The 19,946-nt window shown below is 43.6% G+C and overlaps 1 protein-coding gene across 2 annotated transcripts in view; it reads left to right on the forward strand.

Moving 5' to 3' along the window:
* The first annotated feature begins 210 nt into the window (after positions 1–210).
* Positions 211–19,946, forward strand: part of LOC115083504 (zinc finger protein OZF-like) — a 29,361-nt gene continuing 9,625 nt past the window's right edge. Inside the window, exon 1 of one of the 2 annotated variants that reach the window (XM_029587362.1) lies at positions 211–265. In XM_029587362.1, the coding sequence (XP_029443222.1) occupies positions 232–265 (34 nt within the window). In that variant the 5' untranslated portion in view covers positions 211–231. The remainder of the gene's footprint in view (positions 266–19,946) is intronic. The other variant, XM_029587363.1, reaches the window with a different exon arrangement.

A 19,946-nucleotide genomic window follows, 5' to 3' on the forward strand; every position in this document is an offset into this window, starting at 1 on the left:
GAGCTCATTGGAAGATCGGTCTGACCCAGCATGGCCTCTCTTAGTTTCTTCAGATAAATATGAGAATAAATCCAGCTGAGCTCTAATGCACACTGAGCCCCTCCTCGTGTCTCTGAGTGTTTCTGGTTTGTGTTTCAGGTGCGGGTGACGTTTGAGGACATCGCTGTCTCTTTCTCCCAGGAGGAGTGGGGGTATTTAGATGAAGGGCAGAAGGAGCTTTACAGGGAGGTGATGAAGGAGAATTATGAGACCCTGCTCTCCCTGGGTAAGGATTGCGTTATCTGAGTCTTTATCAGACCCAGGGCCTGATTTACTGAAGCACATTTGTGACTTTATTCCTACTTGGGAGCCCCAAATATAAAACCCTGCAATAATCTACGTGAGATAATACCAACGCATATACCATTGCTTTCAATGTAGAGAACTCCAAGACTTTCTGCACCTTCGGCAGTACCTGAGTACTAGGACTCTTCTTACTCTGGTCACTATCTAATCTGACTCCCAACAAATTCACCTCCTCAACCATCAACACCAAAACGCCTTCCATTTTCAAAGTACACCTTTTCCTATCTGTCAGACCTCTGGGTTCTTGGTATTAAACACCAGTCCACTCTGTTTTAACAGGTCCCCCACTGCTGATATACAGGCAGCATCCGATCCATAACGTTGTCTATTCTGTCCCAGTGCTGCTGCCCCCTGTATATCATATGCATTAATATAGGAAATAAAACCAAAAGAGTGAATAAGCTTTCCCAAGGAAGCCATGTAAACATTTAAATGAAGGACTCACGTGATGAATGACAGAGTGAATAAGCTTTCCCAAGGAAGCCATGTAAGCATTTAAATGAAGGACTCACGTGATGAATGACAGAGTGAATAAGCTTTCCCAAGGAAGCCATGTAAGCATTTAAATGAAGGACTCACGTGATGAATGACAGAGTGAATAAGCTTTCCCAAGGAAGCCATGTAAACATTTAAATGAAGGGGTCACGTGATGCGCTGACAGAGTGAATAACCTTTCACAAGGAAGCCATGTAAACATTTAAATGAGGGGGGTCACGTGATGCGCTGACAGAGTGAATAACCTTTCACAAGGAAGCCATGTAAACATTTAAATGAGGGGGTCACGTGATGCATGACAGGGTGAATAAGCTTTCCCAAGGAAGCCATGTAAACATTTAAATGAGGGGTCACGTGATGCGCTGACAGAGTGAATAAGCTTTCCCAAGGAAGCCATGTAAACATTTAAATGAGGGGTCACGTGATGCGCTGACAGAGTGAATAAGCTTTCCCAAGGAAGCCATGTAAACATTTAAATGAGGGGGTCATGTGATGCATGACAGAGTGAATAAGCTTTCCCAAGGAAGCCATGTAAACATTTAAATGAAGGGGTCACGTGACGCGCTGACAGAGTGAATAACCTTTCACAAGGAAGCCATGTAAACATTTAAATGAGGGGGTCACGTGATGCGCTGACAGAGTGAATAAGCTTTCCCAAGGAAGCCATGTAAACATTTAAATGAAGGGGTTACATGATTTACTGCAGAGTGAATAATCTTTCACAAGGAAGCCATGTAAACAATTAAATGAGGTGGTCACGTGATGCACTGACAGAGTGAATAAGCTTTCCCAAGGAAGCCTTGTAAACATTTAAATGAAGGGGTCACGTGATGCGCTGACAGAGTGAATAACCTTTCACAAGGAAGCCATGTAAACATTTAAATGAAGGGGTCACATGATGCGCTGACAGAGTGAATAAGCTTTCCCAAGGAAGCCATGTAAACATTTAAATGAAGGGGTCACGTGATGCGCTGACAGAGTGAATAAGCTTTCCCAGGGAAGCCATGTAAACATTTAAATGAAGGGGTCACGTGATGCGCTGACAGAGTGAATAAACTTTCCCTGGGAAGCCATGTAAACATTTAAATGAAGGGGTCACGTGATGCGCTGACAGAGTGAATAAGCTTTCCCAAGGAAGCCGTGTAAACATTTAAATGAGGGGGGTCACGGGATGCGCTGACAGAGTGAATAAGCTTTCCCAAGGAAGCCATGTAAACATTTAAATGAAGGGGTCACGTGATGCCCTGACAGAGTGAATAAGCTTTCCCAAGGAAGCCATGTAAACATTTAAAATGAGGGGGTCACGTGATGCGCTGACAGAGTGAATAAGCTTTCCCAAGGAAGCCATGTAAACATTTAAATGAAGGACTCACGTGATGAATGACAGAGTGAATAAGCTTTCCCAAGGAAGCCATGTAAGCATTTAAATGAAGGACTCACGTGATGAATGACAGAGTGAATAAGCTTTCCCAAGGAAGCCATGTAAGCATTTAAATGAAGGACTCACGTGATGAATGATAGAGTGAATAAGCTTTCCCAAGGAAGCCATGTAAACATTTAAATGAAGGGGTCACGTGATGCGCTGACAGAGTGAATAACCTTTCACAAGGAAGCCATGTAAACATTTAAATGAGGGGGTCACGTGATGCGCTGACAGAGTGAATAACCTTTCACAAGGAAGCCATGTAAACATTTAAATGAGGGGGTCACGTGATGCATGACAGGGTGAATAAGCTTTCCCAAGGAAGCCATGTAAACATTTAAATGAGGGGTCACGTGATGCGCTGACAGAGTGAATAAGCTTTCCCAAGGAAGCCATGTAAACATTTAAATGAGGGGTCACGTGATGCGCTGACAGAGTGAATAAGCTTTCCCAAGGAAGCCATGTAAACATTTAAATGAGGGGGTCACGTGATGCCCTGACAGAGTGAATAAGCTTTCCCAAGGAAGCGATGTAAACATTTAAATGAAGGGGATACGTGATGCGCTGACAGAGTGAATAAGCTTTCCCAGGGAAGCCTTGTAAACATTTAAATGAAGGGGTCACGTGATGCGCTGACAGAGTGAATAAGCTTTCCCAAGGAAGCCTTGTAAACATTTAAATGAAGGGGTCACGTGATGCCCTGACAGAGTGAATAACCTTTCACAAGGAAGCCATGTAAACATTTAAATGAGGGGGTCACGTGATGCCCTGACAGAGTGAATAAGCTTTCCCAAGGAAGCCATGTAAACATTTAAATGAAGGGGTCACGTGATGCACTGACAGAGTGAATAAGCTTTCCCAGGGAAGCCTTGTAAACATTTAAATGAAGGGGTCACGTGATGCGCTGACAGAGTGAATAAGCTTTCCCAGGGAAGCCTTGTAAACATTTAAATGAAGGGGTCATGTGATGCCCTGACAGAGTGAATAAGCTTTCCCAAGAAAGCCATGTAAACATTTAAATGAAGGGGTCACGTGATGCGCTGACAGAGTGAATAAACTTTCCCTGGGAAGCCATGTAAACATTTAAATGAAGGGGTCACGTGATGTGCTGACAGAGTGAATAAGCTTTCCTAAGGAAGCCTTGTAAACATTTAAATGAAGGGGTCACGTGATGCGCTGACAGAGTGAATAAGCTTTCCCAAGGAAGCCTTGTAAACATTTAAGTGAAGGGGTCACGTGATGCGCTGACAGAGTGAATAAACTTTCCCTGGGAAGCCATGTAAACATTTAAATGAAGGGGTCACGTGATGTGCTGACAGAGTGAATAAGCTTTCCTAAGGAAGCCTTGTAAACATTTAAATGAAGGTGTCACGTGATGCACTGACAGAGTGAATAAGCTTTCCCAGGGAAGCCTTGTAAACATTTAAATGAAGGGGTCACGTGATGCGCTGACAGAGTGAATAAGCTTTCCCAAGGAAGCCTTGTAAACATTTAAATGAAGGGGTCACATGATGCGCTGACAGAGTGAATAAGCTTTCCCAGGGAAGCCATGTAAACATTTAAATGAAGGGGTCACGTGATGCGCTGACAGAGTGAATAAACTTTCCCTGGGAAGCCATGCAAACATTTAAATGAAGGGGTCACGTGATGCGCTGATAGAGTGAATAAGCTTTCCCAAGGAAGCCTTGTAAACATTTAAATGAAGGGGTCACGTGATGCGCTGACAGAGTGAATAAGCTTTCCCAAGGAAGCCATGTAAACATTTAAATGAGGGGGTCACGTGATGCGCTGACAGAGTGAATAAGCTTTCCCAAGGAAGCCATGTAAACATTTAAATGAAGGGGTCACGTGATGCGCTGACAGAGTGAATAAGCTTTCCCAAGGAAGCCGTGTAAACATTTAAATGAGGGGGGTCACGTGATGCGCTGACAGAGTGAATAAGCTTTCCCAAGGAAGCCATGTAAACATTTAAATGAAGGGGTCACGTGATGCATGACAGGGTGAATAAGCTTTCCCAAGGAAGCCATGTAAACATTTAAATGAGGGGTCACGTGATGCGCTGACAGAGTGAATAAGCTTTCCCAAGGAAGCCATGTAAACATTTAAATGAGGGGTCACGTGATGCGCTGACAGAGTGAATAAGCTTTCCCAAGGAAGCCATGTAAACATTTAAATGAGGGGGTCATGTGATGCATGACAGAGTGAATAAGCTTTCCCAAGGAAGCCATGTAAACATTTAAATGAAGGGGTCACGTGACGCGCTGACAGAGTGAATAACCTTTCACAAGGAAGCCATGTAAACATTTAAATGAGGGGGTCACGTGATGCGCTGACAGAGTGAATAAGCTTTCCCAAGGAAGCCATGTAAACATTTAAATGAAGGGGTTACATGATTTACTGCAGAGTGAATAATCTTTCACAAGGAAGCCATGTAAACAATTAAATGAGGTGGTCACGTGATGCACTGACAGAGTGAATAAGCTTTCCCAAGGAAGCCTTGTAAACATTTAAATGAAGGGGTCACGTGATGCGCTGACAGAGTGAATAACCTTTCACAAGGAAGCCATGTAAACATTTAAATGAGGGGGTCACGTGATGCGCTGACAGAGTGAATAAGCTTTCCCAAGGAAGCCATGTAAACATTTAAATGAAGGGGTCACCTGATGCGCTGACAGAGTGAATAAGCTTTCCCAAGGAAGCCATGTAAACATTTAAATGAAGGGGTCACGTGATGCGCTGACAGAGTGAATAAGCTTTCCCAGGGAAGCCATGTAAACATTTAAATGAAGGGGTCACGTGATGCGCTGACAGAGTGAATAAACTTTCCCTGGGAAGCCATGTAAACATTTAAATGAAGGGGTCACGTGATGCGCTGACAGAGTGAATAAGCTTTCCCAAGGAAGCCGTGTAAACATTTAAATGAGGGGGGTCACGGGATGCGCTGACAGAGTGAATAAGCTTTCCCAAGGAAGCCATGTAAACATTTAAATGAAGGGGTCACGTGATGCCCTGACAGAGTGAATAAGCTTTCCCAAGGAAGCCATGTAAACATTTAAAATGAGGGGGTCACGTGATGCGCTGACAGAGTGAATAAGCTTTCCCAAGGAAGCCATGTAAACATTTAAATGAAGGACTCACGTGATGAATGACAGAGTGAATAAGCTTTCCCAAGGAAGCCATGTAAGCATTTAAATGAAGGACTCACGTGATGAATGACAGAGTGAATAAGCTTTCCCAAGGAAGCCATGTAAGCATTTAAATGAAGGACTCACGTGATGAATGATAGAGTGAATAAGCTTTCCCAAGGAAGCCATGTAAACATTTAAATGAAGGGGTCACGTGATGCGCTGACAGAGTGAATAACCTTTCCCAAGGAAGCCATGTAAACATTTAAATGAAGGGGTCACGTGATGCGCTGACAGAGTGAATAACCTTTCCCAAGGAAGCCATGTAAACATTTAAATGAGGGGTCACGTGATGCGCTGACAGAGTGAATAAGCTTTCCCAAGGAAGCCATGTAAACATTTAAATGAGGGGGTCACGTGATGCATGACAGAGTGAATAAGCTTTCCCAAGGAAGCCATGTAAACATTTAAATGAAGGGGTCACGTGATGCGCTGACAGAGTGAATAACCTTTCACAAGGAAGCCATGTAAACATTTAAATGAGGGGGTCACGTGATGCGCTGAAAGAGTGAATAAGCTTTCCCAAGGAAGCCATGTAAACATTTAAATGAAGGGGTTACATGATTTACTGCAGAGTGAATAACCTTTCACAAGGAAGCCATGTAAACAATTAAATGAGGTGGTCACATGATGAATGACAGAGTGAATAAGCTTTCCCAAGGAAGCCATGTAAACATTTAAATGAGGGGGTCACGTGATGCGCTGACAGAGTGAATAAGCTTTCCCAAGGAAGCCATGTAAACATTTAAATGAATGGGTCCCGTGATGCGCTGACAGAGTGAATAAGCTTTCCCAAGGAAGCCATGTAAACATTTAAATGAAGGGGTCACGTGATGCCCTGACAGAGTGAATAAGCTTTCCCAAGGAAGCCATGTAAACATTTAAATGAAGGGGTCACGTGATGCCCTGACAGAGTGAATAAGCTTTCCCAAGGAAGCGATGTAAACATTTAAATGAAGGGGATACGTGATGGCGCTGACAGAGTGAATAAGCTTTCCCAGGGAAGCCTTGTAAACATTTAAATGAAGGGGTCACGTGATGCGCTGACAGAGTGAATAAGCTTTCCCAAGGAAGCCTTGTAAACATTTAAATGAAGGGGTCACGTGATGCCCTGACAGAGTGAATAACCTTTCACAAGGAAGCCATGTAAACATTTAAATGAGGGGGTCACGTGATGCCCTGACAGAGTGAATAAGCTTTCCCAAGGAAGCCATGTAAACATTTAAATGAAGGGGTCACGTGATGCACTGACAGAGTGAATAAGCTTTCCCAGGGAAGCCTTGTAAACATTTAAATGAAGGGGTCACGTGATGCGCTGACAGAGTGAATAAGCTTTCCCAGGGAAGCCTTGTAAACATTTAAATGAAGGGGTCATGTGATGCCCTGACAGAGTGAATAAGCTTTCCCAAGAAAGCCATGTAAACATTTAAATGAAGGGGTCACGTGATGCGCTGACAGAGTGAATAAACTTTCCCTGGGAAGCCATGTAAACATTTAAATGAAGGGGTCACGTGATGTGCTGACAGAGTGAATAAGCTTTCCTAAGGAAGCCTTGTAAACATTTAAATGAAGGGGTCACGTGATGCGCTGACAGAGTGAATAAGCTTTCCCAAGGAAGCCTTGTAAACATTTAAGTGAAGGGGTCACGTGATGCGCTGACAGAGTGAATAAACTTTCCCTGGGAAGCCATGTAAACATTTAAATGAAGGGGTCATGTGATGCGCTGACAGAGTGAATAAACTTTCCCTGGGAAGCCATGTAAACATTTAAATGAAGGGGTCACGTGATGTGCTGACAGAGTGAATAAGCTTTCCTAAGGAAGCCTTGTAAACATTTAAATGAAGGTGTCACGTGATGCACTGACAGAGTGAATAAGCTTTCCCAGGGAAGCCTTGTAAACATTTAAATGAAGGGGTCACGTGATGCGCTGACAGAGTGAATAAGCTTTCCCAAGGAAGCCTTGTAAACATTTAAATGAAGGGGTCACATGATGCGCTGACAGAGTGAATAAGCTTTCCCAGGGAAGCCATGTAAACATTTAAATGAAGGGGTCACGTGATGCGCTGACAGAGTGAATAAACTTTCCCTGGGAAGCCATGTAAACATTTAAATGAAGGGGTCACGTGATGCGCTGATAGAGTGAATAAGCTTTCCCAAGGAAGCCTTGTAAACATTTAAATGAAGGGGTCACGTGATGCGCTGACAGAGTGAATAAGCTTTCCCAAGGAAGCCATGTAAACATTTAAATGAGGGGGTCACGTGATGCGCTGACAGAGTGAATAAGCTTTCCCAAGGAAGCCATGTAAACATTTAAATGAAGGGGTCACGTGATGCGCTGACAGAGTGAATAAGCTTTCCCAAGGAAGCCGTGTAAACATTTAAATGAGGGGGGTCACGTGATGCGCTGACAGAGTGAATAAGCTTTCCCAAGGAAGCCATGTAAACATTTAAATGAGGGGGTCACGTGATGCGCTGACAGAGTGAATAAGCTTTCCCAAGGAAGCCATGTAAACATTTAAATGAGGGGGTCACGTGATGCGCTGATAGAGTGAATAAGCTTTCCCAAGGAAGCCTTGTAAACATTTAAATGAAGGGGTCACGTGATGCGCTGACAGAGTGAATAAGCTTTCCCAAGGAAGCCATGTAAACATTTAAATGAGGGGGGTCACGTGATGCGCTGACAGAGTGAATAAGCTTTCCCAAGGAAGCCATGTAAACATTTAAATGAGGGGGTCACGTGATGCGCTGACAGAGTGAATAAGCTTTCCCAAGGAAGCCTTGTAAACATTTAAATGAGGGGGTCACATGATGCGCTGACAGAGTGAATAAGCTTTCCCAAGGAAGCCATGTAAACATTTAAATGAAGGGGTCACATGATGAATGACAGAGTGAATAAGCTTTCCCAAGGAAGCCATGTAAGCATTTAAATGAAGGACTCACGTGATGAATGACAGAGTGAATAAGCTTTCCCAAGGAAGCCATGTAAGCATTTAAATGAAGGACTCACGTGATGAATGACAGAGTGAATAAGCTTTCCCAAGGAAGCCATGTAAGCATTTAAATGAAGGACTCACGTGATGAATGACAGAGTGAATAAGCTTTCCCAAGGAAGCCATGTAAACATTTAAATGAAGGGGTCACGTGATGCGCTGACAGAGTGAATAACCTTTCACAAGGAAGCCATGTAAACATTTAAATGAGGGGGTCACGTGATGCATGACAGGGTGAATAAGCTTTCCCAAGGAAGCCATGTAAACATTTAAATGAGGGGTCACGTGATGCGCTGACAGAGTGAATACGCTTTCCCAAGAAAGCCATGTAAACATTTAAATGAGGGGTCACGTGATGCGCTGACAGAGTGAATAAGCTTTCCCAAGGAAGCCATGTAAACATTTAAATGAGGGGGTCACGTGATGCATGACAGAGTGAATAAGCTTTCCCAAGGAAGCCATGTAAACATTTAAATGAAGGGGTCACGTGATGCGCTGACAGAGTGAATAACCTTTCACAAGGAAGCCATGTAAACATTTAAATGAGGGGGTCACGTGATGCGCTGACAGAGTGAATAACCTTTCACAAGGAAGCCATGTAAACATTTAAATGAGGGGGTCACGTGATGCGCTGACAGAGTGAATAAGCTTTCCCAAGGAAGCCATGTAAACATTTAAATGAATGGGTCCCGTGATGCGCTGACAGAGTGAATAAGCTTTCCCAAGGAAGCCATGTAAACATTTAAATGAAGGGGTCACGTGATGCCCTGACAGAGTGAATAAGCTTTCCCAAGGAAGCCATGTAAACATTTAAATGAAGGGGTCACGTGATGCCCTGACAGAGTGAATAAGCTTTCCCAAGGAAGCGATGTAAACATTTAAATGAAGGGGATACGTGATGCGCTGACAGAGTGAATAAGCTTTCCCAGGGAAGCCTTGTAAACATTTAAATGAAGGGGTCACGTGATGCGCTGACAGAGTGAATAAGCTTTCCCAAGGAAGCCTTGTAAACATTTAAATGAAGGGGTCACGTGATGCCCTGACAGAGTGAATAACCTTTCACAAGGAAGCCATGTAAACATTTAAATGAGGGGGTCACGTGATGCCCTGACAGAGTGAATAAGCTTTCCCAAGGAAGCCATGTAAACATTTAAATGAAGGGGTCACGTGATGCACTGACAGAGTGAATAAGCTTTCCCAGGGAAGCCTTGTAAACATTTAAATGAAGGGGTCACGTGATGCGCTGACAGAGTGAATAAGCTTTCCCAGGGAAGCCTTGTAAACATTTAAATGAAGGGGTCATGTGATGCCCTGACAGAGTGAATAAGCTTTCCCAAGGAAGCCTTGTAAACATTTAAATGAAGGGGTCACGTGATGCGCTGACAGAGTGAATAAACTTTCCCTGGGAAGCCATGTAAACATTTAAATGAAGGGGTCACGTGATGTGCTGACAGAGTGAATAAGCTTTCCTAAGGAAGCCATGTAAACATTTAAATGAAGGGGTCACGTGATGTGCTGACAGAGTGAATAAGCTTTCCTAAGGAAGCCTTGTAAACATTTAAATGAAGGTGTCACGTGATGCACTGACAGAGTGAATAAGCTTTCCCAGGGAAGCCTTGTAAACATTTAAATGAAGGGGTCACGTGATGCGCTGACAGAGTGAATAAGCTTTCCCAAGGAAGCCTTGTAAACATTTAAATGAAGGGGTCACATGATGCGCTGACAGAGTGAATAAGCTTTCCCAGGGAAGCCATGTAAACATTTAAATGAAGGGGTCACGTGATGCGCTGACAGAGTGAATAAACTTTCCCTGGGAAGCCATGTAAACATTTAAATGAAGGGGTCACGTGATGCGCTGATAGAGTGAATAAGCTTTCCCAAGGAAGCCTTGTAAACATTTAAATGAAGGGGTCACGTGATGCGCTGACAGAGTGAATAAGCTTTCCCAAGGAAGCCATGTAAACATTTAAATGAGGGGGTCACGTGATGCGCTGACAGAGTGAATAAGCTTTCCCAAGGAAGCCATGTAAACATTTAAATGAAGGGGTCACGTGATGCGCTGACAGAGTGAATAAGCTTTCCCAAGGAAGCCGTGTAAACATTTAAATGAGGGGGGTCACGTGATGCGCTGACAGAGTGAATAAGCTTTCCCAAGGAAGCCATGTAAACATTTAAATGAGGGGGTCACGTGATGCGCTGACAGAGTGAATAAGCTTTCCCAAGGAAGCCATGTAAACATTTAAATGAGGGGGTCACGTGATGCGCTGATAGAGTGAATAAGCTTTCCCAAGGAAGCCTTGTAAACATTTAAATGAAGGGGTCACGTGATGCCCTGACAGAGTGAATAAGCTTTCCCAAGAAAGCCATGTAAACATTTAAATGAAGGGGTCACGTGATGCGCTGACAGAGTGAATAAACTTTCCCTGGGAAGCCATGTAAACATTTAAATGAAGGGGTCACGTGATGTGCTGACAGAGTGAATAAGCTTTCCTAAGGAAGCCTTGTAAACATTTAAATGAAGGGGTCACGTGATGCGCTGACAGAGTGAATAAGCTTTCCCAAGGAAGCCTTGTAAACATTTAAGTGAAGGGGTCACGTGATGCGCTGACAGAGTGAATAAGCTTTCCCAAGGAAGCCTTGTAAACATTTAAATGAAGGGGTCACGTGATGCGCTGACAGAGTGAATAAACTTTCCCTGGGAAGCCATGTAAACATTTAAATGAAGGGGTCATGTGATGCGCTGACAGAGTGAATAAACTTTCCCTGGGAAGCCATGTAAACATTTAAATGAAGGGGTCACGTGATGTGCTGACAGAGTGAATAAGCTTTCCTAAGGAAGCCTTGTAAACATTTAAATGAAGGTGTCACGTGATGCACTGACAGAGTGAATAAGCTTTCCCAGGGAAGCCTTGTAAACATTTAAATGAAGGGGTCACGTGATGCGCTGACAGAGTGAATAAGCTTTCCCAAGGAAGCCTTGTAAACATTTAAATGAAGGGGTCACATGATGCGCTGACAGAGTGAATAAGCTTTCCCAGGGAAGCCATGTAAACATTTAAATGAAGGGGTCACGTGATGCGCTGACAGAGTGAATAAACTTTCCCTGGGAAGCCATGTAAACATTTAAATGAAGGGGTCACGTGATGCGCTGATAGAGTGAATACGCTTTCCCAAGGAAGCCTTGTAAACATTTAAATGAAGGGGTCACGTGATGCGCTGACAGAGTGAATAAGCTTTCCCAAGGAAGCCATGTAAACATTTAAATGAGGGGGTCACGTGATGCGCTGACAGAGTGAATAAGCTTTCCCAAGGAAGCCATGTAAACATTTAAATGAAGGGGTCACGTGATGCGCTGACAGAGTGAATAAGCTTTCCCAAGGAAGCCGTGTAAACATTTAAATGAGGGGGGTCACGTGATGCGCTGACAGAGTGAATAAGCTTTCCCAAGGAAGCCATGTAAACATTTAAATGAGGGGGTCACGTGATGCGCTGACAGAGTGAATAAGCTTTCCCAAGGAAGCCATGTAAACATTTAAATGAGGGGGTCACGTGATGCGCTGATAGAGTGAATAAGCTTTCACAAGGAAGCCTTGTAAACATTTAAATGAAGGGGTCACGTGATGCGCTGACAGAGTGAATAAGCTTTCCCAAGGAAGCCATGTAAACATTTAAATGAGGGGGGTCACGTGATGCGCTGACAGAGTGAATAAGCTTTCCCAAGGAAGCCATGTAAACATTTAAATGAGGGGGTCACGTGATGCGCTGACAGAGTGAATAAGCTTTCCCAAGGAAGCCTTGTAAACATTTAAATGAGGGGGTCACATGATGCGCTGACAGAGTGAATAAGCTTTCCCAAGGAAGCCATGTAAACATTTAAATGAAGGGGTCACATGATGAATGACAGAGTGAATAAGCTTTCCCAAGGAAGCCATGTAAGCATTTAAATGAAGGACTCACGTGATGAATGACAGAGTGAATAAGCTTTCCCAAGGAAGCCATGTAAGCATTTAAATGAAGGACTCACGTGATGAATGACAGAGTGAATAAGCTTTCCCAAGGAAGCCATGTAAGCATTTAAATGAAGGACTCACGTGATGAATGACAGAGTGAATAAGCTTTCCCAAGGAAGCCATGTAAACATTTAAATGAAGGGGTCACGTGATGCGCTGACAGAGTGAATAACCTTTCACAAGGAAGCCATGTAAACATTTAAATGAGGGGGTCACGTGATGCATGACAGGGTGAATAAGCTTTCCCAAGGAAGCCATGTAAACATTTAAATGAGGGGTCACGTGATGCGCTGACAGAGTGAATACGCTTTCCCAAGAAAGCCATGTAAACATTTAAATGAGGGGTCACGTGATGCGCTGACAGAGTGAATAAGCTTTCCCAAGGAAGCCATGTAAACATTTAAATGAGGGGGTCACGTGATGCATGACAGAGTGAATAAGCTTTCCCAAGGAAGCCATGTAAACATTTAAATGAAGGGGTCACGTGATGCGCTGACAGAGTGAATAAGCTTTCCCAAGGAAGCCATGTAAACATTTAAATGAATGGGTCCCGTGATGCGCTGACAGAGTGAATAAGCTTTCCCAAGGAAGCCATGTAAACATTTAAATGAAGGGGTCACGTGATGCCCTGACAGAGTGAATAAGCTTTCCCAAGGAAGCCATGTAAACATTTAAATGAAGGGGTCACGTGATGCCCTGACAGAGTGAATAAGCTTTCCCAAGGAAGCGATGTAAACATTTAAATGAAGGGGATACGTGATGCGCTGACAGAGTGAATAAGCTTTCCCAGGGAAGCCTTGTAAACATTTAAATGAAGGGGTCACGTGATGCGCTGACAGAGTGAATAAGCTTTCCCAGGGAAGCCTTGTAAACATTTAAATGAAGGGGTCACGTGATGCGCTGACAGAGTGAATAAGCTTTCCCAAGGAAGCCTTGTAAACATTTAAATGAAGGGGTCACGTGATGCCCTGACAGAGTGAATAACCTTTCACAAGGAAGCCATGTAAACATTTAAATGAAGGGGTCACGTGATGCACTGACAGAGTGAATAAGCTTTCCCAGGGAAGCCTTGTAAACATTTAAATGAAGGGGTCACGTGATGCGCTGACAGAGTGAATAAGCTTTCCCAGGGAAGCCTTGTAAACATTTAAATGAAGGGGTCATGTGATGCCCTGACAGAGTGAATAAGCTTTCCCAAGAAAGCCATGTAAACATTTAAATGAAGGGGTCACGTGATGCGCTGACAGAGTGAATAAACTTTCCCTGGGAAGCCATGTAAACATTTAAATGAAGGGGTCACGTGATGTGCTGACAGAGTGAATAAGCTTTCCTAAGGAAGCCTTGTAAACATTTAAATGAAGGGGTCACGTGATGCGCTGACAGAGTGAATAAGCTTTCCCAAGGAAGCCTTGTAAACATTTAAGTGAAGGGGTCACGTGATGCGCTGACAGAGTGAATAAGCTTTCCCAAGGAAGCCTTGTAAACATTTAAATGAAGGGGTCACGTGATGCGCTGACAGAGTGAATAAACTTTCCCTGGGAAGCCATGTAAACATTTAAATGAAGGGGTCATGTGATGCGCTGACAGAGTGAATAAACTTTCCCTGGGAAGCCATGTAAACATTTAAATGAAGGGGTCACGTGATGTGCTGACAGAGTGAATAAGCTTTCCTAAGGAAGCCTTGTAAACATTTAAATGAAGGTGTCACGTGATGCGCTGACAGAGTGAATAAGCTTTCCCAGGGAAGCCTTGTAAACATTTAAATGAAGGGGTCACGTGATGCGCTGACAGAGTGAATAAGCTTTCCCAAGGAAGCCTTGTAAACATTTAAATGAAGGGGTCACGTGATGCGCTGACAGAGTGAATAAGCTTTCCCAGGGAAGCCATGTAAACATTTAAATGAAGGGGTCACGTGATGCGCTGACAGAGTGAATAAACTTTCCCTGGGAAGCCATGTAAACATTTAAATGAAGGGGTCACGTGATGCGCTGATAGAGTGAATAAGCTTTCCCAAGGAAGCCTTGTAAACATTTAAATGAAGGGGTCACGTGATGCGCTGACAGAGTGAATAAGCTTTCCCAAGGAAGCCATGTAAACATTTAAATGAGGGGGTCACGTGATGCGCTGACAGAGTGAATAAGCTTTCCCAAGGAAGCCATGTAAACATTTAAATGAAGGGGTCACGTGATGCGCTGACAGAGTGAATAAGCTTTCCCAAGGAAGCCGTGTAAACATTTAAATGAGGGGGGTCACGTGATGCGCTGACAGAGTGAATAAGCTTTCCCAAGGAAGCCATGTAAACATTTAAATGAGGGGGTCACGTGATGCGCTGACAGAGTGAATAAGCTTTCCCAAGGAAGCCATGTAAACATTTAAATGAGGGGGTCACGTGATGCGCTGATAGAGTGAATAAGCTTTCCCAAGGAAGCCTTGTAAACATTTAAATGAAGGGGTCACGTGATGCGCTGACAGAGTGAATAAGCTTTCCCAAGGAAGCCATGTAAACATTTAAATGAGGGGGGTCACGTGATGCGCTGACAGAGTGAATAAGCTTTCCCAAGGAAGCCATGTAAACATTTAAATGAGGGGGTCACGTGATGCGCTGACAGAGTGAATAAGCTTTCCCAAGGAAGCCTTGTAAACATTTAAATGAGGGGGTCACATGATGCGCTGACAGAGTGAATAAGCTTTCCCAAGGAAGCCATGTAAACATTTAAATGAGGGGGTCACATGATGAATGACAGAGTGAATAAGCTTTCCCAAGGAAGCCATGTAAGCATTTAAATGAAGGACTCACGTGATGAATGACAGAGTGAATAAGCTTTCCCAAGGAAGCCATGTAAGCATTTAAATGAAGGACTCACGTGATGAATGACAGAGTGAATAAGCTTTCCCAAGGAAGCCATGTAAGCATTTAAATGAAGGACTCACGTGATGAATGACAGAGTGAATAAGCTTTCCCAAGGAAGCCATGTAAACATTTAAATGAAGGGGTCACGTGATGCGCTGACAGAGTGAATAACCTTTCACAAGGAAGCCATGTAAACATTTAAATGAGGGGGTCACGTGATGCATGACAGGGTGAATAAGCTTTCCCAAGGAAGCCATGTAAACATTTAAATGAGGGGTCACGTGATGCGCTGACAGAGTGAATACGCTTTCCCAAGAAAGCCATGTAAACATTTAAATGAGGGGTCACGTGATGCGCTGACAGAGTGAATAAGCTTTCCCAAGGAAGCCATGTAAACATTTAAATGAGGGGGTCACGTGATGCATGACAGAGTGAATAAGCTTTCCCAAGGAAGCCATGTAAACATTTAAATGAAGGGGTCACGTGATGCGCTGACAGAGTGAATAACCTTTCACAAGGAAGCCATGTAAACATTTAAATGAGGGGGTCACGTGATGCGCTGACAGAGTGAATAAGCTTTCCCAAGGAAGCCATGTAAACATTTAAATGAAGGGGTTACATGATTTACTGCAGAGTGAATAACCTTTCACAAGGAAGCCATGTAAACAATTAAATGAGGTGGTCACATGATGAATGACAGAGTGAATAAGCTTTCCCAAGGAAGCCATGTAAACATTTAAATGAGGGGGTCACGTGATGCGCTGACAGAGTGAATAAGCTTTCCCAAGGAAGCCATGTAAACATTTAAATGAGGGGGTCACGTGATGCACTGACAGAGTGAATAAGCTTTCCCAAGGAAGCCATGTAAACATTTAAATGAATGGGTCCCGTGATGCGCTGACAGAGTGAATAAGCTTTCCCAAGGAAGCCATGTAAACATTTAAATGAAGGGGTCACGTGATGCCCTGACAGAGTGAATAAGCTTTCCCAAGGAAGCCATGTAAACATTTAAATGAAGGGGATACGTGATGCGCTGACAGAGTGAATAAGCTTTCCCAAGGAAGCCATGTAAACATTTAAATGAAGGGGTCACGTGATGCACTGACAGAGTGAATAAGCTTTCCCAGGGAAGCCTTGTAAACATTTAAATGAAGGGGTCACGTGATGCGCTGACAGAGTGAATAAGCTTTCCCAAGGAAGCCTTGTAAACATTTAAATGAAGGGGTCACGTGATGCCCTGACAGAGTGAATAACCTTTCACAAGGAAGCCATGTAAACATTTAAATGAGGGGGTCACGTGATGCCCTGACAGAGTGAATAAGCTTTCCCAAGGAAGCCATGTAAACATTTAAATGAAGGGGTCACGTGATGCACTGACAGAGTGAATAAGCTTTCCCAGGGAAGCCTTGTAAACATTTAAATGAAGGGGTCACGTGATGCGCTGACAGAGTGAATAAGCTTTCCCAAGGAAGCCTTGTAAACATTTAAGTGAAGGGGTCACGTGATGCGCGGACAGAGTGAATAAGCTTTCCCAAGGAAGCCTTGTAAACATTTAAATGAAGGGGTCACGTGATGCGCTGACAGAGTGAATAAACTTTCCCTGGGAAGCCATGTAAACATTTAAATGAAGGGGTCATGTGATGCGCTGACAGAGTGAATAAACTTTCCCTGGGAAGCCATGTAAACATTTAAATGAAGGGGTCACGTGATGTGCTGACAGAGTGAATAAGCTTTCCTAAGGAAGCCTTGTAAACATTTAAATGAAGCTGTCACGTGATGCGCTGACAGAGTGAATAAGCTTTCCCAGGGAAGCCTTGTAAACATTTAAATGAAGGGGTCACGTGATGCGCTGACAGAGTGAATAAGCTTTCCCAAGGAAGCCTTGTAAACATTTAAATGAAGGGGTCACGTGATGCGCTGACAGAGTGAATAAGCTTTCCCAGGGAAGCCATGTAAACATTTAAATGAAGGGGTCACGTGATGCGCTGACAGAGTGAATAAACTTTCCCTGGGAAGCCATGTAAACATTTAAATGAAGGGGTCACGTGATGCGCTGACAGAGTGAATAAGCTTTCCCAAGGAAGCCATGTAAACATTTAAATGAAGGGGTCACGTGATGCGCTGATAGAGTGAATAAGCTTTCCCAAGGAAGCCTTGTAAACATTTAAATGAAGGGGTCACGTGATGCGCTGACAGAGTGAATAAGCTTTCCCAAGGAAGCCATGTAAACATTTAAATGAAGGGGTCACGTGATGCACTGACAGAGTGAATAAGCTTTCCCAAGGAAGCCATGTAAACATTTAAATGAAGGGGTCACGTGATGCGCTGATAGAGTGAATAAGCTTTCCCAAGGAAGCCTTGTAAACATTTAAATGAAGGGGTCACGTGATGCGCTGACAGAGTGAATAAGCTTTCCCAAGGAAGCCATGTAAACATTTAAATGAGGGGGTCACGTGATGCGCTGACAGAGTGAATAAGCTTTCCCAAGGAAGCCATGTAAACATTTAAATGAGGGGGTCATGTGATGCGCTGACAGAGTGAATAAGCTTTCCCAAGGAAGCCTTGTAAACATTTAAATGAGGGGGTCACATGATGCACTGACAGAGTGAATAAGCTTTCCCAAGGAAGCCATGTAAACATTTAAATGAAGGGGTCACATGATGAATGACAGAGTGAATAAGCTTTCCCAAGGAAGCCATGTAAACATTTAAATGAGGGGGTCACGTGATGCGCTGACAGAGTGAATAAGCTTTCCCAAGGAAGCCATGTAAACATTTAAATGAGGGGGTCACGTGATGCGCTGACAGAGTGAATAAGCTTTCCCAAGGAGGCCATGTAAACATTTAAATGAGGGGGTCATGTGATTCACTAAGAGTGCGGACACTTTGCGCTTGTTTTCTGGGAACCCTCTACTTACTTCAGTTAATCTGCAGCACACATTTCTTAATGGCCCAGTGATGCCTTTGCTTAGGGTGCCGATTGGCCTAACCCTGCTTGTGGCAAAGTTTGTGGGTGATTCAGCAGTGGGATGGAGACACGTGCGTCTATGAAAGCTTTAAGCTGTACAGGTTCAAGAAAATTATAATTCATAGATTTCTAGTGGAGTTTGACTGAGGCTGAATCCCGGATTGCGAGCCTGCAAGATTGTTTGCACATGCTGGAGGCAGGTCTGGAGCAACGCAAGTCCACCAAGAATGCATTATTGGGGAAAACTCAAGGGCCTGGAAACAGGTCTAGGAGAAACAGTCTGAGGCTGGTGGGCATCCCTCAGTCAGTTCCAGAGGGTGAGTGGGTGTCCTTGATGGAAACATGGCTGCCATCAGACTTTGGCTTGTACTGTAGTTACAAAAAAAAGCCCAACTGATATCAATTTATTGCATTATGACAGGTTTTTCTACAACGGAAAGACAGGAGGTTTCCGAAACAGATCTTTACACAATATTTGCCAAGGGAAACGAATGATCATGTTAATGACATAGACATAATTAGCATCTCAGAGACCTGGTGGAAAGCGGATAAGCAAAGGGACAGTGCTATATCGGGGTACAAATTATATCACAATGATAGAGAGGAGCACCCGGGAGGCGGTGTGGAACTTTATGTCCGAGATGGCATAGAGTCCAACAGGATAAACATCCTGCATTAGACTAAATGTACAATCGAATCTTTATGGGTAGAAATCCCTTGAGTGTTGAGGAGGAGTATAGTGATAAGAGTATTCTACTGTCCATCTGGCTAAAATTTGTAACTTATCATTAGTCATCTATTATACCTGAAAAATTGGAAGGTGGCCAATGTAATCCCAATATTTAAATAGGGTCTAGGGGCAATCCGGGAAACTACAGACCGGTTAGCCTGACTTCAGTGCCAGGAAAAATAGTGGAAAGTGTTCTACACATCAGAATCACAGAACATATAGAAAGACCTGGTTTAATGGAACAAAGTCAGCATGGCTTTACCCAGGGCAAGTCTTGCCTCACAAATCTGCTTCACTTTTTTGAAGGAGTTAATAAACATGTGGATAAAGGTGAACCAGTAGATATAGTATACTTGGATTTTAAGAAGGCGTTTGACAAAGTTCCTCACGAGAGGCTTCTAGGAAAAGTAAAAAGTCATGGGATAGGTGGTGATGTCCTTTCGTGGATTGCAAACTGGCTAAAAGACAGGAAACAGAGAGTAGGATTAAATGGGCAATTTTCTCAGTGGAAGGGAGTGGACAGTGGAGTGCCTCAGGGATCTGTATTGGGACCCTTACTTTTCAATATATTTATAAATGATCTGGAAAGAAATACGACGAGTGAGGTTATCAAATTTGCAGATGACACAAAATTGTTCAGAGTAGTTAAATCACAAGCAGATTGTGATAAATTGCAGGAAGACCTTGTGAGACTGGAAAATTGGGCATCCAAATGGCAGATGAGATTTAATGTGGACAAGTGCAAGGTGTTGCATATAGGGAAAAATAACCCTTTCCTAGCGTGTAGCAGATGGACGCAGAACCAATGGGTATAGTGTACTCCTGTTAGCAGTTGGAGACGGATCAGATTTCAATCTGACGTCAGCCCCTAGTACATATACCCCTGCAGGAAGTGCAGCTCTTCAGTATTTTCCATTTCCATAGCAGTTAGGGACTATCTGCACGCTCTC

This window comes from Rhinatrema bivittatum, chromosome 2 (assembly GCF_901001135.1).
Source record: "Rhinatrema bivittatum chromosome 2, aRhiBiv1.1, whole genome shotgun sequence".
In the NCBI taxonomy this organism is placed as follows: domain Eukaryota; kingdom Metazoa; phylum Chordata; class Amphibia; order Gymnophiona; family Rhinatrematidae; genus Rhinatrema; species Rhinatrema bivittatum.